The sequence below is a fragment of the Euphorbia lathyris genome, chromosome 4, assembly GCF_963576675.1.
Source record: "Euphorbia lathyris chromosome 4, ddEupLath1.1, whole genome shotgun sequence".
In the NCBI taxonomy this organism is placed as follows: domain Eukaryota; kingdom Viridiplantae; phylum Streptophyta; class Magnoliopsida; order Malpighiales; family Euphorbiaceae; genus Euphorbia; species Euphorbia lathyris.
In genome coordinates this window covers 58,006,494-58,028,803 of record NC_088913.1, presented here as the reverse complement: position 1 = coordinate 58,028,803, position 22,310 = coordinate 58,006,494, and the positions used below count along the sequence as shown (strand labels likewise).

The 22,310-nt window shown below is 36.7% G+C and overlaps 1 protein-coding gene and 1 long non-coding RNA gene across 5 annotated transcripts; one reads left to right on the top strand and one right to left on the bottom strand.

Moving 5' to 3' along the window:
* The first annotated feature begins 637 nt into the window (after positions 1 to 637).
* Positions 638 to 2,678, top strand: LOC136227389 (uncharacterized). The gene is made up of 6 exons (XR_010688038.1): positions 638 to 1,198; positions 1,273 to 1,347; positions 1,437 to 1,499; positions 1,581 to 1,640; positions 2,214 to 2,412; positions 2,505 to 2,678. It is a non-coding gene; the product is annotated as an uncharacterized lncRNA (long non-coding RNA).
* A 1,568-nt stretch (positions 2,679 to 4,246) lies between these two features.
* On the bottom strand, positions 4,247 to 7,367 carry LOC136225473 (pheromone-processing carboxypeptidase KEX1-like). Of its 4 annotated transcripts, none has more exons than XM_066013496.1 (3): positions 7,139 to 7,367; positions 6,841 to 7,043; positions 4,247 to 5,823 (listed from the first exon to the last, which is right to left on the bottom strand). In XM_066013496.1, the coding sequence occupies exon 3, from the start codon at positions 4,847 to 4,849 to the stop codon at positions 4,436 to 4,438; it is 414 nt and encodes a 137-aa protein (XP_065869568.1). In that variant the 5' UTR covers positions 4,850 to 5,823; positions 6,841 to 7,043; positions 7,139 to 7,367; the 3' UTR covers positions 4,247 to 4,435. The 4 variants fall into 4 exon arrangements, 1 of the variants encoding a protein (XP_065869568.1); XR_010687098.1 differs by lacking the exon at positions 4,247 to 5,823 and adding an exon at positions 5,951 to 5,968; XR_010687099.1 differs by lacking the exon at positions 4,247 to 5,823 and adding an exon at positions 6,422 to 6,437.
* Positions 7,368 to 22,310: the final 14,943 nt, after the last annotated feature.

The window sequence follows — 22,310 nt, the reverse complement described above, 5'->3', positions numbered from 1 at the left end:
TATTGAAAACATGAAATACAATTAATTTTAGAAAGAGAAATTAACAAAGAGGAGAGAGAAGAGAGAGAAATAAGAAAAAAAAATTAAAGAGAGATGGAGGAGATGGTATATTTGATTTTTATTTTTTTTTATTTTGGGCTTGTTTGAGATAATTAGATAATAAGTGGGTCAATTTATAAAAATAAATAAATACAGGGACCAAATTAACTCTTTTACTTTTGAATTTTAACACCGTTAGTCAATTTTGTATGTGTTTGCTAACGGAATGAAGTACATGGTACCACTTTACAAACTTTTAAACCACATGAGTGTTGTTCGAAAAACCACGTGACTTTTTTCATTGTGTAGAAGATAGCATATCTATTTATCTACATGTTTGTACTGTCTCACAGTGTCAATTCCAAGTTTTTTTGTCGTGATTTCGTGTCAAAATTGCCACCCTAGATTACAGTCCAATGGAGATTGCTGTTTCCCTTCTAGTCTGATAAGGTTTGGGTTACAGCCGGAGTCACCAAATCCAGGCCTAGAATTGCATATGATGTGCCTCAAGCTGCTGTTAGAGTAGATGATTTTTTGAGTCACCAAAAAAGACATGAACTTTCATGTATTTACAATAATTTAGGCACAAATTAGGCCCACTGAACAAGTAGAGAAATTTGATTGCATCTAATCTAATTCCAACCAAAAGACTGCTCGTATTCAACAATCACACCAAACAAATCAAACCTCAAATTTCAAACTGGAAAGCTTAGAGTCAAAAGTGAGGCCTTACAGCCCAGATAGAGCTGGAAAAAATATCTTTTGTTGAAGGATTAGCTTAGCTCAGCTTTTTATTTTATCTCTTCCCTCCAAACCTGTATTTGCTGAGCCCCAATTTGGAGAATGAATTCTTCAATCTTCACCCCAATTTCATCCTTATCGCATACTCTTTTCAACCCGAACACTAACCTTTTTGCTCATTCTAAACCCCTTGAGGGAAGAAGATGAGCTAGTTTCAGTACTAGAGCTCTTCTCTCAGATTCCCAAACAAACAGTCTTAAAGTATTTCCATGAAAGAAGAGCTCTCAAGGTCTTCTTTCTACCTTTTTCCTTTAATTTGTGCACTTCAATTTATGTGCTGCTACATACACAGATCATCTCAGGTTTGCAGAATTTTAACAGAGACAATGTTGCTTCGGTTGTTATCGCAGCAGACAAGGTACGTAGTAGTAGACAATTCACATTACTTAATTTCATTTTCATGGCGTGAATCTGAATCTATCTTTTTCAAAGGGAGGAGCAACTTATGTGGATATAGCTTGTGACCCTGAATTAGTGAAACTTGCCACCACTTTAACTTCTCTTCCAGTAATATGTTTATATTATTCATTTTGATTTGATTTAATTGTCTGCTCTGCTCTACTGTAAAATGTTATACAAGCTTCTTTTGTTTGTAGGTCTGTGTTTCTTCTGTGGATCCGGCAGCATTTCCAGCTGCTGTTGAAGCAGGAGCTATGATGGTTTGTTTGATTACATACTTCATTTCTCACCTATAAATCTTTAATCCCATTCCATTTTACTTAAAGAATCAGATGATGCAGGTTGAAATTGGGAACTATGATTCATTTTATGACCAGGGATTGACCTTCTCTCCTGAGCAGGTACCTTTAAATAACCCTGGTGAAATTTATCTTGAACGATTTCTTTTTTTTTTTTTTTTTGTAAAGAAAGATTTCAATTTTGAACATTATTTAATAATGATACATGGAGAAATTTTAAATTTACATAATATAACTCATAAAAATGAAATTATTACCTAAGGCCACAGGTGAAGTTTTAAGTTGTGCCTGACATACCACATCCACATCTGATGTGGTATGCCCTAGCAAATAGGACCAAGACACATGTATATGATATTAATTAAATTTCTCTTTTCAGTAATTAAAATAAATTATCTCACAGTTCTAAACAGTTCCCTTGCTAGGGTCTCTTCACTATCGCCGACAACATAAACAAAACCTTACTTTAACGATAGTCGACCACCATCTCCGGACGATTCGATCTCGTCCGGTGACTATCACCACCTCTGTCTGATTTTCTCTACCAACTACCATCATCTCTGTTATTTCTCTGCTCGTCCAAAAAAATAACACAGATGTTCTTTGAATGATAAGAATTTATATTAATGTGATGTCAAAGCAGAGAAATTTATTTCATTTTCTGTAAGTTAACAGGTTTCGAAACAATTTACGAGTTCGACACAAAAAGATGGAGGGAGAAATGAACAAAAAGTTGGACACAAAGATGGCTTTAATGATGAAACAATTGGCACGACAAAACCCAAGCTTAAACATTGATGTTGACTCGATCACATCTTTGTTAGCTGATTCTTTATCTCCTTCAAATAACGTATCGAATGGGCCAAGCAATGAGGTAAATATATAATATAACTTATACATTATTATAATATAATTTCATAATGAGAATTTGCAATTGATATGAGTTATACGTCAATTCTTGTACAGGATGATGATGGAGAAGATAACGAGCGATATCAATGAAAGATTGTCGTTTCTTAGATTTAAGAACTATGTATTGGACATATATTATGATACTCTATCTTATTTTGTAAGAGATTGTGTATGTATGTTTTGGATCATTGTTTAGAAGCATATTTATTATATTTCAGATTACACTTTTCGAAATTAGTCAAAATTTGCATTTATTACAGGTTTAAATTAGGGAAAAGTACAAAAATAAACCTTGTGGTTACACTTATTTTCAAACAACACTCATGTGGTTTAAAAGTTTGTAAAATGGTACCTTGGGGTTCATTCCGTTAGCAAACACATACCAAATTGACTAACAGTGTTAAAAGTCAAAGGGAAAAGAGCTAATTTAGTCCTTATATTTATTTATTTTATAAATTATTATTATCTAATTATCATAAACAAATCTCAAAATAAAAAATAAAAATCAATTACACCATCCCTTTCGTCTCTTTTTTATTTTTTTTATAAAGGAATGTTGATATATTCTTCATAGACACCACCAGTTACATAAATCATGAAATAACCATTAGCACCATTCCATTTTTTCGGAGCTGCAGAAATAGCATCATTGATTTTATCGCTCTACCATTCTGATTCACCGTCACAATATCACTAACCAAAACACCACTCTCATTGGCCTGAAGAAGTTTTCTCCGACTAACAGACTGATAAACCTCGAGCGGTTTTGCTTGACATTTTCAATGGCAATCTTCCATTTCTAAAGCCGGGTAATCTACTATTCCCTATAAGCTTCCAACTCTTAGATTTGGGAACCCAACCTTTAGTGAAGAAAGCTAAAGAAACAGTATAGAGCTTTGTATCATTAGATAAAGGAACAGAGAGGCCATTTTTGACACTCCAAGCAGACGCAGTCGATTGAAGAGTGTTGAGCGATTTCCGCAAGTGCACGGTATACGTTTGTAGTAATAAAAGACACTACAACAAATATCTAATATTGTGACGAAAATTCGTATGACAAAATAATTTTTGTCACAATTAATGTATTTATTGTGACAAAAAAATAATTAGTAAAAAAATGTGAAAACCTCAAACAATATTGTGACAAAATAATATTTTGTCCAAATATTTATCACAATAAAGCACCCGTCAATGAATATTATGACAAAAGAAAATTGTCACATATTTTTGTCATAAATATATAAGGTTGTGACAAAAATTCATGCGGAAAAATAATTTTTATCACAATTAATATATTTTATTATGACCAAATAATAATTAGTAAAAAAACAAAAGAGATCATGACAAAAAAAAATTTTGTCGAAATATTTTATCACAAGAAAATACAACTTAATATATATTATGACAAAAACAAATTGTCACATCATTTTTATCATAAATATATAAGGATGTAACGAGATATTCATACGACAAAATAATTGTTGTCGCAATTAATATACTTATATTGACAAAATTACAATTAGTAAAAAAAAGTGAAAAAACAAAACCAAATTATGACAGTAATATTTTATCAAAATATTTTATAACAATAATTCATTATCTAATAAATATTATGATAAAAGTATTTTGTCATACTTTTTGTTATATAGATACATAATGTTGTAACAAAAATTCAGATTAGAATTTATCACGCTTGATGTGTTTGTTATGATAAAAAGATTTTATCACAATTTTGTTATTATAAGTAATCATCACCAGATAACTAATGTGACAAGTATATTCTCATATAATAAAAGTTTAGTCACAATTTGATTTATGTTTTATTTTGTGACAAAAGAAAAATACAAAAATAATAGATTGATAAATGTTTTGTATCAAAATAAATCTTCAGATATTCATAACCACCTAAAATTAATCATTACAAAAAAAATGAATTAAGTACATAAAAGAAAAGAAGTTGATTTATCATAAATTAATATATAGTCTCAAAATGGATACGTGCTTGTATCACTATCATCTTCATCATCATCTTCATTGTCTTCATCAGCAATTTCATCTTCTTCCTTGTTATCATCCAAATAATCAACAACAGTATCATCTTCTTCATCATTAAAATCTTCATCTTCTTCATCATTAAAATCCTCATCTTCCATTGATCCATTTGTTTGAAGTAGAACGTCAACAAAAATTTCTTCAGGAAGTAAATCTTCTCGAGACAAAGATTCTAAATCGTTTTGTTCAACCTCATTGCCATCATTTGCCTCATATTGTTGATATGGCTCGTCATTAAAAATTAGTGCTTCATTGGCCTCTTGTTCAGTTTCTGGAACATTATAGACATTTCTAGGACAAGTTTTTTGCACTATTTTCCAATTACTTCCATTTTTTATGTCATCCATGTAGAAAGCTTGTTCTGCTTGAGTTGCCACCACAAAAGAATCATTTTCATACCATTTTCGACTAACATTAACACTTACTAAACGAGTATCTATTCTTACTCCACGTTTTTTATCACCCACATTCCACCAATCACATTTGAAGACAAAAACAATGTTCCTATTGTAGATACCCAATTTTGTCCGGACCCTTTTTTAAGTTTTTAATAAATTTTTACTCAAAATTGGAACAATTCGTGAATTATTGAAAATATACGGTATTATCTCGAAAATAATTTATTAAGGGAAAAATATGTTATTAAAGCTAATTTGTCATATTTCGGTATAAATTGGTAAAAATACCGAATTATATTCAAGACGTGACTTAATAGAATTAATATATAATTTTAACCTGTTATGAATTTTATTCGAGATATGTTCCTCGTATTTTGAATAAAATTGAATTTGTTTGAGAGTTCAAATGTCAACCAGTGAGATTAATATCTCAATGTTTATTTATTTATCGTAAATTATATTTGAAAGCGCCTATAATCTAAATTGTAAATTATGATGTACCTCTGGTTATGATTTACATTATAATTAAATGTTTAGAATATAGTTGATTTTTAAATAATAAATTATGATAAACGGATTCAAAATTGAAAAATAAACGAATTAACGACAAGTAAACGCTTAAAAAAAAAGGGATCTTGATAATAAGTAATATTAGGTTATTATTATTATTATAAATATTTATTTAGTTATTTCTATTTTTTTCAGCAATTTTGGTGAATCCGAAAGCCCGCTCATCAATACCAAAGTACAAGTCCAACAAATCTCAAGGCTAGGGGTATTGTCCGTTCAAGTCAATGAATTCCAAAGCTTGGGGTTTTGTCCATATAAATCCAACGAAATCTGTTCGGGTAAGAAATAATTCAAAAGTCAATCCGGATCCACATCAAGTTCGGGTCAAGACCATTTTAGTCCGGGAAAAAGATCTGCATCAAGCACCAAAGCTCAAGTCAAGTCCAATTCAAGATAGGCCCATCACAAAAGCCCATTGACATCAGTACACCCGCAGCCAGTGCAACCAAAATTGAAATTCAATTCTAGAAATCTCCAGAGGGCAATATGGTCTTTTTCCTGCACAAGATATTTTCAGGATTCTAAGGGCAGTAGAGTCATTTGACACAACTTAGCCACTAAGTTCTTATTTTATTTTTCTATTTAAAGAAGGTCCTCTTCACTGTAAAGGGCCCCCAATTTTTTACAGATTTGAAACTAGCTTAAGGAGGGGGCCGGCTCTTTTTAGAGTCTCTTGTATTTCTTAAATGTTAATCAATAGATATTTTCTGTTCTTCCATATCTGCTTTATTTTGTTTCATTTTTCTTGTTCTTCCATATCTGCTTTATTTTGTTTCATTTCTTAAATTTTAGTTCATAAATCAGAGATAAAGCATGGATAAAGATAATACTATTAATCCCAAACTTTATCAGTTTGGCCTGTATGCTCTTAAAAGATGATCTGAGTTGATGAGTTTATTTATATTCAGTCATTTATACATTACTCCTTTGCTCTAAAGACATTTCTTTGTCTCTGCAATTTCAATACCTATACATTTATATTTCAGTACATTAAAAAATAAGTAAATTAGATTTCAGCATATAAAATGGAAGTTTGAAAAACACCAAAAGACCAAGAGCTCAAAAACAAAAACATCTCAAGCTTGATTCACCCATTTTCATATCTCATGGTTTCTGTTAATATAGAAAATAAAAGTTACAAGTGTGGAAGAAGAGGAAAATCAAACTAAAAGGTAAATGAAAGAGGATAGAAACAGAAAACAGGAAAGGTCAAATTTCAAATATCAGATCCAAACAAAACACGAGACCAGATTGAACAATAGAAAAAGCAAAACCATTTTTTTGTAAATAATTTGGTTTGGAAATCTTTCATCTTCATAGTCATAGAAACACCAAAAATAATGCAGAGAAAAGGCTAAATGAAAATCAACCTTAATCCAAACTGCATGTATACTTTGTTTTTCATTTTTGCTTTCCAGATCTTCCACCGCCTACAGTCACTGTGACCTCCGTTCGTCGGAACCCGTAAGAAGAATCTCTAATCACCGTACTCCGCCGGACTCCACCGTCGTCTGTCACCGGTCTTCCTCTGTCCACCTTTGACCACCGTCATTAACGTTCGCAACGAGCAGATCTACAGGAAGAAGTTAAAAATCAGAGACATGCAAACGGAAAAACCAGGAAGAGAAGAAAGTAAATACATAAGAGGAAGAGGAGACGAGAATGCACCGTGGATCCGCCGCCGTTAATCAGACCGTCGATCGAAGAAGCCTAACACCGAATGAAGGGAAAAGGAAGAGTTGTTGCGAGGAAGAGTAGAAGCCGACGCTGACGTAAATAGGTGAACCACCGCAGACGGCAGATCGAAGAGAACCGGCAGCCATGGAAGGAGCTGCGTTTTGCGTTTAAGACAGAGGAAGTGAAAAAGGAGAGAAGAGGAAGAAGATGAAAGGGTGGCTGCTGGAACACAAGTGAGGTAAAAAACCCTAATATCCAAATTTATATCCAACTTTTCTTATTCGTAAATTGCCCCCCATTTTGTATAAATTCATGTGATTTGAGCCCCATTGTTTTAATTATTTCGATCAGGTCTCTCCATATTTTAATTAAACCCTGTTTGCCTAGGTTTAAAACCGATTAAGTCCCTGCATCTTAATCTATTTTTTTTAATTAGGTCCCTCACATTATGATTTAGTTCCACCACTTATCTTACTAATTTAACCCATTTTATTGTCATTCCATGTAGCATGTATATTTTGTTGTAAGTTTAGCGTTAATTTTACTTTATAAATTTATTTGCACATAATTTGTTTAACTCGTTGAATCAAAAAAGAATATAAATATATCGTGTATATGTGATATATCCGATTCTAAAAAATAAAACGGTTCAAGATGATTATCAAATAATTTGTTTAACTCGTTGAATCAAAAAAAGAATATAAATATATCGTGTATATGTGATATACCCGATTCTAAAAAATAAAACGGTTCAAGATGATTATCTCCAATTTTTAAATCTAACCCCATTTGTTTTATTTTGCTCAATATAGTTAAGTTTTATGCATATGTTATATGCATAGTTCCAAGATAAATCGATTTGACGAATTGTAATAAATCCAATCCGGTTCAAACTGATACGAAAACGCAGTTTGAATTTATAAAAATATTCAAATCATCCTCTATCAAAATTTATATCGTATATGTGATATACGTGAAATTAATTTAATAAATACGATCACGTGTATATTAATATGTGTATCTCGAATCAATAAAAGCAATCAAGTTAATTCAAATCAATATGAAAATATCATTTGAATTCAATAATATACTCAAAATACTTTGTATTAAAATTCATATTTTTATTTAATATATATGTGATATATGTAAAAGAAATTTGAATTTTAATTCGATAAATACGATCACGTGTATGTAATATACGTGATTCAAAAAATAACAATAAGTCCCGAGATGTTATCTCGAACTAATAAAAATCAATCAAATTAATTCAAATTGACGTAAAAATTATTGTTTGAATTTAATTGTATATCCGCCATATTTCTTAACGTATATGTGATATGCGTAAAATAAAATGGAGTTCTGTTCTATGAATACAATTATGTCTATGTTATATACATAATTCCAAATCTAAACATAAACCCAATAAACCCCAAAATCCACGAGTGTCTGGTTTTTATCGACAATTCAAAGCAAAATAAATAGCAAACACCTGATATCACAATAGTACCGATACGTCAGGCGGGGTAGGGTGAGATTACATCTCTTCCCTACACGTAACCGGAAAAACGAACCTAAATCTCTCCGACAACCATCCTTATCAAAACCAAACCATACAGAGTCAATCTGAACAAATAGGGCGACCAATCACGCCCGAACACGTATTTCCAAGTGATGATTGGTGGCGACTCGAAACCTTAAAACACGAAAAGGCGGATCGAGCCGGCCACGCACCCCGACCTGCGTAAAAACCGGAAGCCAGGGTGCGACACCTATGGCAATATTCAAGTTCAATAATATCTATTAGCACGCCATAAAAATCAATTTCTTCTAAATTGTGTTCGCCTTTAACAACAACCCCACTATTTTGAGTGCGACGATACTTGTCACGTTCAATGGTATGAAATCTGATTCCTTTAACAATCATACCACTATAACTTGTAACTCGTACGTCAAAACCGAATCCTAGTACATATAGATGATCTTCTGATTGTAGTGAGCCATCCAAATGCATTTAATTACCTAAAAAAGAAATACAATATACAAAAATAAATCTAGCAAAATAACAACAATAATTTATTTGTAGGTCTTTTTTCAAAATAAAATAGAAAAAAAGCTTACATGTTGCTTAAACCAGGACGAGAATTCATTTTGATGTCTTTGCTCTACATTGAGAAGACTTTGTGCTTGAATTGTTTCTTTATGCAAACTATATATTAAAATTGACATAATAGAGTTAATCAATCTACAATAATATAAGGGTAAATCATATATATTTTCAATGAAATAGTGAACTTACTTTAGATAGTATTCTATCTCTGGAGAATTATTCAGTATATACCATTCGATTTTGTTGAAATCAGAAGCAGACAACGTACAACTTTTTCCAGCTCCAAGTGGTCTTGCTTTGTGTGCAAAAATTGAAAATCCATTTGCATTTGGCAATTGAGAACCGTCAAAGTTCCTTTCTACTCGATTGTGTCTGGTTTCAACTCCACGAAAGTAAATCGAACAAAAGTTAATGCATTCTTTTGTAATATATGCCTCAGCAATAGAACCTTCTGGACAAGCTTTATTACGTACCGACTCTTTCAATGTGCATAAAAACCTATTATATCCATAACAAAAATAGTAAAAATCATTATTACATACAATAAATAAAAATATATTACTATAAATTATCTTTCAGCACATGGGTAAAATTGAATACTAAAATAAAATAAACAACATATTACTATGAATTACCTTTCAATTGTATACATCCATCTATATTGAACTGGACCGCCTAGTTCCACCTCTCGTGGTAAGTGAATTGGTAAATGAGTCATAACGACAAAAAATGATGGAAGATACATCATCTCGAGCTTGCATAAGATTAAAACTATATCCTTTTGCAACTTATCTAACCTCCCTCTGTCAATTGTCTTTGAGCATAAATCTTTGAAGAAAGAACTTAGCTCAGATAATACAATATAAAGATCCTTTGTCAAATAACCATGAGTTGTAACGGGCAGTACTCGTTGCAAAAAGATATGGTAATCATGACTTTTCATTCCTAATATCCTACAGTCTTCAACATTTACACATCGAGAAAGATTTGAAGCATAGCCATCAAGTAATTTAATTCCTTTCAACCACTCACAAAACTTTTTCTTTTCATGTGACGACAATGTGTAACATACTTGTGGCATTAGAAATTTATCGCCATCTCGTTGTAAATGCAATTCTTTTCGGATTCCCATGACTTCCAAATCTAAACGAGCTTTATAGTTATCCTTTGTCTTTCCATCAGTGTTCATTAATGTGCCCAAAATGTTTTCACTGATATTTTTCTCTATATGTATTACATCCAAATTGTGGCGCAACTTCAATGATTTCCAATAAGACAATTCAAAGAATATACTCTTTTTAGTCCAATTTAACTCTTGATTTGAACGTTTGCGCTTACGTTTATTAGGTGTCTTTCCAAAACTCATGTTATTTGGAATATGCATGGTTTGTCTTTCTATGTCATCGCCAGTTAATTCTTTGGGTGCTGTTCCATACTCTTGTTTTCCATCAAATTTTTTACTTTTTCTCCACGGGTGTTTCGCATCCAAGTATCTACGATGGCCCATATAACATTGTTTCTTCCCATTCTTCAAAGTATATGAGCATGTCCATTTGTTACAAATTGGGCAAGCTAATTTCCCCTTTGTACTCCACCCAGATAACATTGCATATGCAGAAAAATCATTTATGGTCCACAACAACATAGCATGTAGTCGAAATTTCTCATTAGTATATGCATCATATGTCTCAATGCCATTTTCCCAAAGTTCTTTCAATTCATCTATCAATGGTCGTAAATACACATCAATATCATTACCAGGAGAATCCTTACCAGGAATGAGCATGGATAAAAACAAAAATGGCTCCTTCATGCATTTCCAAGGTGGCAAATTATAAAGAAATACTATTATTGGCCACATACTATAACTAGTGCTCATATTGCCAAATGGGTTGAACCCATCGCTTGCAAGGCCAAGTCGGACATTTCGAGGATCTTGGGCAAACCACTCATGCTTCAAGTCAAACTCTTGCCACTCCTTAGCATCTGATGGATGTCGAATAATATCATCATTAACACGTTTTACTTTATGCCACCTCATGTCCTTTGTAATTTCTTTTGACATATATAATCTTTGAAGTCTAGGTTTTAAAGGAAAATATCTAGCTACCTTTTGAGCAATCTTTTTACGCTTACCTAAGCCCAACTTCCATCTAGGAGCTCCACAATTAGGACATCGATCAAGATTTTCATACTCCTTCCAATATAGTATGCAATCATTGACACAAGCGTGTATAGTGATATAACCAAGACCAAGATCACGCATCAATTTTTTCACTTCAGAATAAGAGTTTGGAAGTGTTTCACCCTTTGGGAGAGAATTCTTAAACAATTGGAGATTCAAGTCAAAAGACTTGTTGCTGCCATTAGTACTTGTTTTATTATGGAGCATTCTAATTAGAAATTCCAACTTCGAGTATTTCTCACAACCTGGGTGTAGTTCACATTGAGCATCATTCAATAGTCTACCAAATTTTTCAACTCCCCCTTCAGACACACTTGAACCATGATCACTACTACTACCTTCCACGAAAGTCGACTTATGCATATCCTCTAACATTTCTGGAATATTCACATCATGGTCTGCAACTTGATTATCAGAAGTATCATGATCAAAAGTCTCATTACTATGATTTCCATCATCAACTTGAAAAGTCTCACCGTGATGTACCCATTTAATATAGTCTTCAAGAATCCCATGTTGAAATAGATCTCGCCTAACATCTAACAAACTTTTAAAACAACAATTTAAACATTTCTTACATGGACATCGAATTCTATCGTTGGTGTCAATGTGATGTTTTGCAACATCTATGAAATGCTTAACACCATTAACATATTCAGAACTGAATTTATTCTTCAAGTGCATCCAACTTCTATCCATTATGTAAACCTCAACAAAGAAAAATAAAGTTAAAATTAAAAGGATGCATACTATGTGTTGTAGTCGATAAGCAAGGAAAACATTAGCATGTTTACTTCTAAAATACCAAGAATTCATATTGAGTTTACTTGGACATGATATTAATATTAGATGTACGTTGTACTCATATTAGTATTTTGAAACATGAGATGTTAATCTTAAAGGTCAGAGCAATAGTGAAGTCAATGGTAGAAAATGAGTCTTTCTAGTTAATTTCACAATAAGTTAAAGGTTGTTCTAGACATCATTATAATATTTAGTTTTTGAATACATGTTAAGAAAAATTACAAGTTCATAAAGTTATGATCATAGGTTCATGATGCATCTATGTACTTCACAATAGTTTGAAGTGTAACTTACCAGAAGCAGCCTATACTAATACCACAATAAGGAAGACCACGTTCTCTCACAAGTCTTCCTTCAGCAACAACTAACCTAAGAAAGAAACATCTTAGATCAGTAAAACCAATAAAAATTTATACCTAACTCGTCTCATTGTCTACTCAAGATGATAACAAATAGTGGTTTCAAAGTCTTAGCCCCCTGATATAAATTGTTTTATAGAATTAAACTAGAATGATAAATTTGGTTTTTGATTCGATTCAGTTTGGTTTGGTTTAAACCGAATAAAATTGAACCAAATTGCACTTTTTATTTTATTTTTCATGGTTTTTAATTTTTTTAATCCTGCCAAAAAAATTCCTAAATTGAAGTAAACTAAATGCCTAACCTCACCTCAGTGACCTCTCTCTCATTACACATCGTATTTTTCAGTCCATTATCAATTCTTTTTTGCAGGTTCTTTGCATTTTCTTTGTGTTTTTGAAAATTAATTTAAGCTAATGAACACCAACTATCTTTAATATTTGGTAGAAGGAATAAAAACCTTGGGCTTTTGAACTAGGATTGGTGTGGCAATGTTTATTTAATTTGTTAATATATTTCAATTTATTAATGAAGGTATTCGAATATAACATTATAAATTGATAATTTCAATAGAAAAATACATCATTATATAAATTGAAATATAATAATTAATAGTTTACTAATATATATTTTTCATCTCCTCAACTCCTCCAAATATATGTTTTAACAATTTAAAATGACTTAATTGAGTTCCTTTATTCATTCATACAAGTAAATCGTTTTTGTTTAATTATTAATAAAAAAAGTCCTCTTTAATTATTAATTTATAAAATTTACCCAAAACTTTTAATTTAAACCTGAAAATATTAAATTAAACCCAATATATATTTGTAATATCCAATTAATTAAAACTCTATATATTATAATCTATACCGGAATATAAAGATTGAAACTTTCGGACACGGTCGTGACATATGGTGATATATTTTAGTATGATATATTTTATACAATATTTCTACAATTAAATTAATTAAGAGTGTACATTTAATTCTTGTAGTTCATTATGATATATGACTCGTTAAAAATAATCTAAATTTATATTATGTTATTTAATTGATTCATGGTATATAAATATAGTTTTTAATAGATCTACACTATTATCTACAGCAAATAATAATCTTAATCAATAAATCTTAGCTAGATAGGACCGAAACAAGATTAAAACGGCGATAAAATAAGAAATCACATAGAAATCTAATATATGTAGAAGTACTTACATGCGACTATTTGATAGGCATAACACGTATGCGACAGAGGAGCGGAGGATTCAGTAGTTCCAAGAGGAGAAATATGTTGCCGTACTGAGATTGAGGATGCTGTTGATGGCGTTGGTGATCAACAACACCAGCTGCTCTTTTTGTTCTTTTCTCAGCTTCTTCCGATTTTTGAAATTAATGTTGTCTATAGGGTGTTGACAAATTTAGATCCATCAATTCAGAGAGCATCAATCAACAATCTTCTATGATCTTGCAATGCACTTGATTGATGAAGTTACTTTTACTCCTATTCTTGCTGGATTTTTTTCTGATAGGCGTAAATCCAAGAACAGAAGTTAGCAGTAGCAGCTAAAGAAACAGAGGAATATGAACAGGTAGTGAACTTTTCTGTATTTCATTGGAACGATGGAGCTGGTTTTGAAGAGGTTACAGGTAAGTGGTTTACAGCATAAAGATATCTAAGATATCCAAGATACAAAGAATATTGACTAGTTCAAAATATAAGATATTATCCTAACAATATTATTATTATTAATTCTAAATATAATGGAGTTATGGATATGAAAACGACTGCAGACGAACGCTTCTTCTGGCGACCCTAGTCTCTAAATCGACCGCAGGTATGTAGCTCTTATCTAGCGACCCTAGTCTAAATCGACCGCAGGTATATAGCTCTTTCTAGCGACCCTAGTCTAAATCGACCGCAGGTAATATTGCTCTCTCTAGCGACCCTAGTCTAAATCGACCGCAGGTAGTATTGCTCTCTCTAGCGACCCTAGTCTCAATCGACCGCAGGTAAAGCTGCTTTTTCTAGCTACCCTAGTCTCTAAATCAACTGCATGTAAAAAAGGCTCAATAGCAACCTCGGTCATGGACCGTAGGTAAGATGGCTCAAAAGCAACCTCGGTCATGGACCGAAGGTAAGATGGCTCAAAAGCAACCTCGGTCGTGGACCATAGGTAAGATGGCTCAAAAGCAACCTCGGTCGTGGACCGTAGGTAAGATGGGTCAATAGCAACCTCGGTCATGGACCGTAGGTAAGATGGCTCAATAGCAACCTCGGTCATGGACCGTAGGTAAGATGGCTTAAAAGCAACCTCGGTCATGGACCGTAGGTAAGATGGCTTAAAAGCAACCTCGGTCGTGGACCGTAGGTAAGATGGCTCAATAGCAACCTCGGTCATCGACCGTAGGTAAGATGGCTCAATAGCAACCTCGATCATGGACCGTAGGTAAGATGGCTCAAAAGCAACCTCGGTCATGGACCGTAGGTAAAATGGCTCAATAGCAACCTCGGTCATCGATCGTAGGTAAAATGGCTCAATAGCAACCTCGGTCACCGACCGTAGGTATAGGGCTCCTTCTAGCGACCCTAGTCTATATCGACCGCATGTATGTAGTTCCTTCTAGCGACCCTAGTCTAAAAATCGACCGTAGGTATGTAGCTCTTTCTAGCGACCCTAGTCTAAATCGACCGCATGTAATGTTGCTCTCTCTAGCGACCCTAGTCTAAATCGATCGCATGTATTCTTTTGTTTCGCATATCTCGAAATCAATCGTTCGAACCTAATCTCTACATCGATCGCATGCGTTTGCAGATCCCCAAATCGAACATTCGACCCTAATCTATACATCGATCGCAGGCATCCTTTCGTTTGCGTATCTCCAAATCCATCTTTCGACTCTAATCTCTACATCGATCGCAAGCGTTTTCTTGTATTATAGATCTCTAAATCGAACATCCGACCCTAATCTATACATCGATCGCAGGCGTCCTTTCGTTTTGCATATCTCCAAATCAACCGTTCGACCCTAATCTCTACATCGATCGCATGTGTTCTTCGTTGACGATAGCTGGGCTTTATCACTCGTCCGAGAGTTGGAATTGAGACCTCGTCTAAGAGGTTTCGACCGCAGTCGCTTTGATATTTGGGCTTTATCACACGTCCGAGAATTTGGACTTGGGACTTCATCCTAGAGGTTTCGACCGCAGTCGCTTCTTTTTACCAGGATCGTCTGAGTTTGACCGGAGTCGATGATGCCGTAGACCGGAGTCCGTAACGAGGCCTGTGCCCATTGATAATGCCTTAGCCCGCAGTCCGTAGCGGGGCATGTGCCCATTGATAATGTCGTAGACCGCAGTCCATAGCGGGGCCTGTGCCCATTGATAATGCCGTAGACCGCAGTCCATAGCGGGGCCTGTGCCCATTGATCGAATTTTAATTCGCCTATCGAAGCCTACCTATACTTGCACGAATGTCGGGGAGCTATCCGAGTATTTCTGCGTGTGGCTTGACTTGAGTCACGCCCGTCACCTGTTGAATATTTTTATTGTTTAACCTAGTGTAGTGATATGTATGCACATGATTATGAATGAATGTATATATATTTTTCTCTCCTTTTTCTTTTTTTTTTACATTGCTTCCCTCCTATTTTCTTTACAGGGAGACCTCCATTCTATTGACTGGAGAGTACAGGAGAGCGTGGCGGTCGGGCGAGAGAATTCGCTGTGGGATGATGATGCTCAGATCAGACGTCGTTATCGGGATATGGAGGATGAGCGCTCCCGCTAGGAGGAGCGAGGCCAAGCAGCCGAGGAAAGGAGCCGTGTGGATATAGAGGCCCGGCGAGCTACGGAGGAGAGTTTGCAGATTATGGTGGAGAGCCGCCGAGTTTTGGATGAGGGTTGGCGGGCGGCTATGGATGCCCGTCGAGTTTCCTAGGAGGCCTTAGCTGAGGAGCGGGCTACTTACTTCAAAATTTTTGATCCACTAGGGCATTTTGGGACTTTGGGGTTCCTCCTCCTTGATAGTCCCGTCACTGTTTCGGTTTACAACTTTATTAGTACTACCGCAATGTATAGCGGGCATATGTGAAAAAGATATTTGTGTAGGCTTTTTATTTGGTGGTGGGGAAAAGAAATGCACACTCATGACTTACAATACCATGCATTTAGTCGATCATAATAATTCCAATCATTCTCTTCAAATATATTCATGCCTTTATTTATTTACAAACAATAGAAATATTTAGCCGCTTATACATTATTTTCATAATTGCTCAACATATAACCACTGTTACCAGGACCCGCCTTTTTTCGGTTTTCAGATCCCAGTGATTTTTCATCTCTCCTTTTATTATCCCGGAATTTTCAAACGAGTGCCCTTTCGGGTTTTCACCCATTGGGATGTCCCTTTTTGTTGCATAGGTCGCCCTTTGCGGGTTTTCAACCTATCGGGAATTTTCATTTCTTTTTTTCTTTTTTTTTTACGAAAAGTATTTCTTGAGCCTATCCAGATTGGTAGGTTCGTAGAACTCCATGCCATCCATAGTAGTTAGCTTCACCGCCCCTTTGCTTAGGATTTTCTTCACGAGGAATGGTCCTTCCCAGTTTGGCCTGAACTTGCCCCTAGGGTCGGTGTGCGTTATTCGGATCTGTTTCAGCACCAGGTCCCCTTCTTTGATAGGGCTGGCCTTGACCTTTTTGTTGAAGGCTCGGGCCATCCTTCTCTGATATAACTGCACGTGGTAAAGAGCCTCCATCCTTTTCTCGTCCACCAATCTAATTGCTCATATCGCTTCTTCACCCATTCCGTCTCGGGAATCTCTGCTTCTACTGTGATTCTTAACGATCGCTTTTCAATCTCAATTGGGAGGACGGCTTCGGCCCCATATACCAAGGAGAACGGCGTTTCCCCAGTTGACGTTCTAACTGTCGTGCGATAAGACCATAAAGCGAGTGGAAGCTGCTCGTGCCAATTCCGGTGCGATTCTACTATCTTTACAAGAATCCTTTTAAGGTTCTTATTAGCCGCCTCTACTGCACCATTAGCTTGTGGGCGATACGGGGAAGACCTATGATGCTCAATACCGTACTCTTGGAAGAGACTTCTCACCTCTCCCTGAAACTGGACCCCATTATCCGTGATCATGTGATGAGGCACTCCGAACCTAGTGATCAAGTGCTTTTCAATGAACTTCCTCATCTGCTTAGACCCCAACTTGCTAAATGATTCTGCCTCTACCCACTTGGTGAAGTAATCAATGGCGACTGCGATGAATTTGTGTCCGTTCGACGCATTAGGCCTCACCTCCCCGATGATATCAATACCCCAAGCCGCAAATGGCCAAATGGGTGTTAGCACGTGTAGTTCCATAGCTGGTAAGTGATTATAATCTTCGTGGATTTGACAATCATGGCAGTTCTTCGCATATTCGTTACAATCTCTTTCCATGGTGAGCCAATAGAAGCATTGCCTTACGATTTTCTTTGCCAATACTGCTCCTCCTATATGGGCTCCATAAATTCCCGAGTGTACTGACTCCATTGCCTCACGGGCTTCTCCCTCATCCAAGCACCTCAATTGTAAACCATCGGCATGTCTTTTGTAAAGCAAGTCATTGTGGATGACAAATTGCTGAGCTAACCTTCTGATCACAGCCTGATGCCTAAGTTCTGATTCTACCGGGTATGTTCCACTTTTCATGAAGTTTACGATATCGAAATACCAAGGCTTTTCATTTGCCCCCAACATCATTACGTCTTCATAGCACGGTTTGTGGGACCTCCTCAGCACCAAAGGCTTTGAGGCAAGATTCCGAAGGTTATCCCATACTGACACCAAAGTGGCCAAAGCATCCGCTGCCTGGTTCTGTGCTCGAGGAATGTGATAAAAACGACACTCGCTGAATCTCTGCGCCAATCCCTCTAACTGGTCTAAGTATGGACGTAACCTTTCTTCCCTTACTTCCCAGTTTCCCTGTGCTTGTTCGATAATCAGTTTTGAGTCGCCCCAAATTTCAACATATGATGCTCCCAGCGCTGCTAACGACTCTAACCCGTAGATGCACGCTTCATACTCGGCCATATTATTGGTGAGAGGGAAGGATAACTTCTTTGCCATTGGGACCCTTTCTCCTTTGGAGAGATAAGTAGCACTCCTACCTCGGCTCCATTCGAGTTAACCGCTCCATCGAAGAACATTTTCCACGGTATAACTTCGATTGCGTTCAAGTGCTCATCGGGGAAATCATAGTTTATCTCTTCCTCTTCCGCATTTAGAGGCTGATTGGCCAGAAATTCTGCTACGGCTCTCCCCTTAATAACCTTTTTCGTTACATATTCGATGTCAAATTCGGACAAGAGCAACAACCATCGGGCTAGCTTCCCTGTTAGAGACGGAGTTCGGTACAGATACTTCACGGGATCCATCCGGGAAATAATGATCATCTTGTAAGATTGAAAATAGTACCGTAGTTTCTTTATTAGCCAAACTACTGCCACACACGTCTTTTCGATCATGTTATACTTAAGCTCGTATTCCAGGAACTTCTTACTCAGATAATACACCGCGTGCTCCACACTGGTGTCCCCTTCTTGGGCCAGCATTGCCCCAACAGATCGCTCCTCGATTGCTACATAGAGGAGAAGCGGTTTTCCAAGTTTAGGCGGTCTTAAAACCGGTGGATTAGACAAATAGTTCCGGACACTCTCCAACGCTTGCTGGCACTTATCATTCCAAACCGTGGGTTGATCTTTCCGTAGCAGCTTAAAGATAGGCTCGCAGATTGCAGTGAGTCATGATATGAACCGACTGATATACTGAACCTGCCCCAGGAATCCTCTCACTTTTTTCTCATTCTTCGGTGCCGGCATTTCCTGTATGGCTTTCACTTTTTCGGGATCCACCTCAATCCCCTTGTTACTGATTACGTAGCCTAGGATTTTCCCCGACGAAACGCCAAAGAAGCACTTCTTTGGGTTCAACCTAGCTTGAATTCTGTGATTCGGGCCAAAAACTTCTCAAGTGCTATGAAGTGCCCTTCTCTTGTATCAGAATTGACCATCATGTCCTCCATATAAACCTCCACTTCCTTGTGTATCATATCGTCGAACAGTTCCATAGCCATTCGCTAATAAGTTGCCCCAACGTTGGCATAATTCTATAGCAGTACGTCCCCCACTCAGTAGTGAACGAGGTCTTTTCTTTGTGCTTCTCGGCCATCTGAACCTGCATGTAGCCCATGAAACCATCCACATTCGTGTGCAAGACGCTTGAAGATGCACTGTTAATCAATACGTCGATGCGAGGCAGCGCAAACTCATCTTTGGGACAAGCCTTGTTGAGATCTCTGTAATCGACGCACATTCTCACTTTACCGTCTTTCTTCACGATTGGCACTACATTCGCGACCCACGGAGGATAGTCCATTACTTCAATGAAACCTGCCTCCAACTGTTTCTTCACCTCTTCCCTGATCTTATCTGTCCATTCTGGCCTCATACGTCGGAGCTTTTGCTTTACGGGTTTAGCATCGGGGTATGTTGGAATACGATGAGCTACGATGGATTTACCGATTCTAGGCATGTCTTCGTACGTCCGAGCAAACACTATTTTGTATTTTTTTTAAATTATTCTCTCAAATTCTTTCCTCTCTTCAATAGTTAATTCTTGAGCAATTTGTATAAGTTTAGGATTTTCATCCGTGCCAAGATTGAAAGTTGACATTTCTACTGTATTGATTTCAAATGTAGGCATGTTATATGAATGAGAATGCATGGAATGATCAGAATCAACATTAAGCAAGTAAGCAAAATCAGAATTCATTTTATTGATAGTATTGGTGAGTACATCATCATATTCGAACAAAGTGGTAATCTAGTTGTCGTCATTGGGGTTCTCCGGGTTCTTATGGGTCTTGGAGGTGCTTGGTTCATCCACAGCCCCCACGGTTGCCTCAGTAGTAATGGTCTGCTCCTCAACATTCATGTCAAGCATCATGATCTCCTCTATGAAGTAGTTTGCCTTTCCTTTGCCCCAGTCGGTAACATCATTGAAGATCCCGAAGCCTGGCAGAATCTTTCCCTCAGTGACTCGGCCCGACCTTGTCATTACAGCAATTTCCAGCTCATCATCAGACTTATCCTAGATATTGATTGGAGCTCTCTGATTGATACCTTCCTCGTCCGGGGAACTTCCCCAAATATCTACGACCATCAGATCCATCATGTGAGGGACGTTCGGATTTACGTAGGAAGGGTCCGATGATCCATACCGAGCCCAGCCTACAAGCTCGTCATAATCCTTCAAGAACACCCTGCTCAACCTCTTTGCCACAAGTGGGATAACACCCTTTCGAATGTACATAAGTTGCTCTTGATTGCTCAGAGTGACCTGACATGAAGCATACTTGAACCTCCACCTTCTTGCGTAATCCACGAATGTTTCCTCGGGAAACTGCTTGATCCTTTCTAAATCTTCCCACAACCCTGTCCACGGAATGTATGTCTCATATCTCCGCACAAAGGCCTCCATGAGGGATCCCCAGTCCCCTTTTGTCTTTGCCGAGAGCATTCGGTGCCACCTCAAAGCTTCTCCTATAAGTGTCTTTGGAAAATGCTGAATCAACTCACTTCGATAGAACCCCGCGTCATACATGTAGGTACGAAAACGGTTTATTTGATCGATGGGGTTCTCGTCTCCCTTGTGCTTAGCCATGGTTAATACCGCCTCCGGTGTCTCCTCATTGGGTGACTCAGGCATTTCTTCCGGATGTCCCCATGCGGTGTATTTCTTGATGAATCTCTTACTCATTTCAGCCCAATTCACCTTAACATTCATCAGAAGAGACATATACCACACCAGTGATTCTCCTACCAACGAGTTGCAAAACAAACTCGTAATTTCCTCTTCTTTGAAGCCTAGGGGACCCATAGCGGACAGATAAAAATGCAAGTGCTCCATGGGGTCCTTGCCTTCATTATACTTGCTGATAGTCGGAAACACACTTTTGATAGGCCCAATTTGCATCGCGCTATGTTCCCCTGCCTGTGTTTTGGCTTTTCGATACTTCATCAAAGACAAGCTTGCCATCAGTGACCAATCATGCTTAGTCGATTCAGGTAGCAACTGAAACCACCTCAAAGGTTCGCCCACTAGCGATAGATAGAACCATGGAGCGACATCTTCCACCTCATATGGCTCTCTAAACATAGCACACACATATCCGAACAAATGGGCTTCAAGATCTTCTACCCCACTGAACAAACTCAACACGGGCCTGGCCCTCTGAGATGACACCTCTTCGGATTTTCCTTCATCATTTATCACTTCCTCTGTTAGTCCCTCTCCTAAGACAGATACATGCAATCCATTTCCCACATTTAACTTGTCTTCGGAACTCAAAAGCTTTTCCTTAAATTCACAGAATGATTCCACCACAAAGCTCTCCTCCAACCCAGATCCAATTGCGCTCACCCTATGACTAGGCGATGGATTACACTTAAGGGGAGGGTTTGCTGACGATGGGTCGACTATTTTCTTTTTATCAATCAGATCCTGGATCTCATGCTTCAACCTCTCACAGTTTTCAATGGTGTGTCCGTAGTTACTATGGAACTCGCAATACCCCTTAGTTATCATCCGTGGTGTGGGTCCTACTTTGTTCTTGGGAGTAAGAGCCTTCAGCAACTCCTTTTTCTGGAATCGT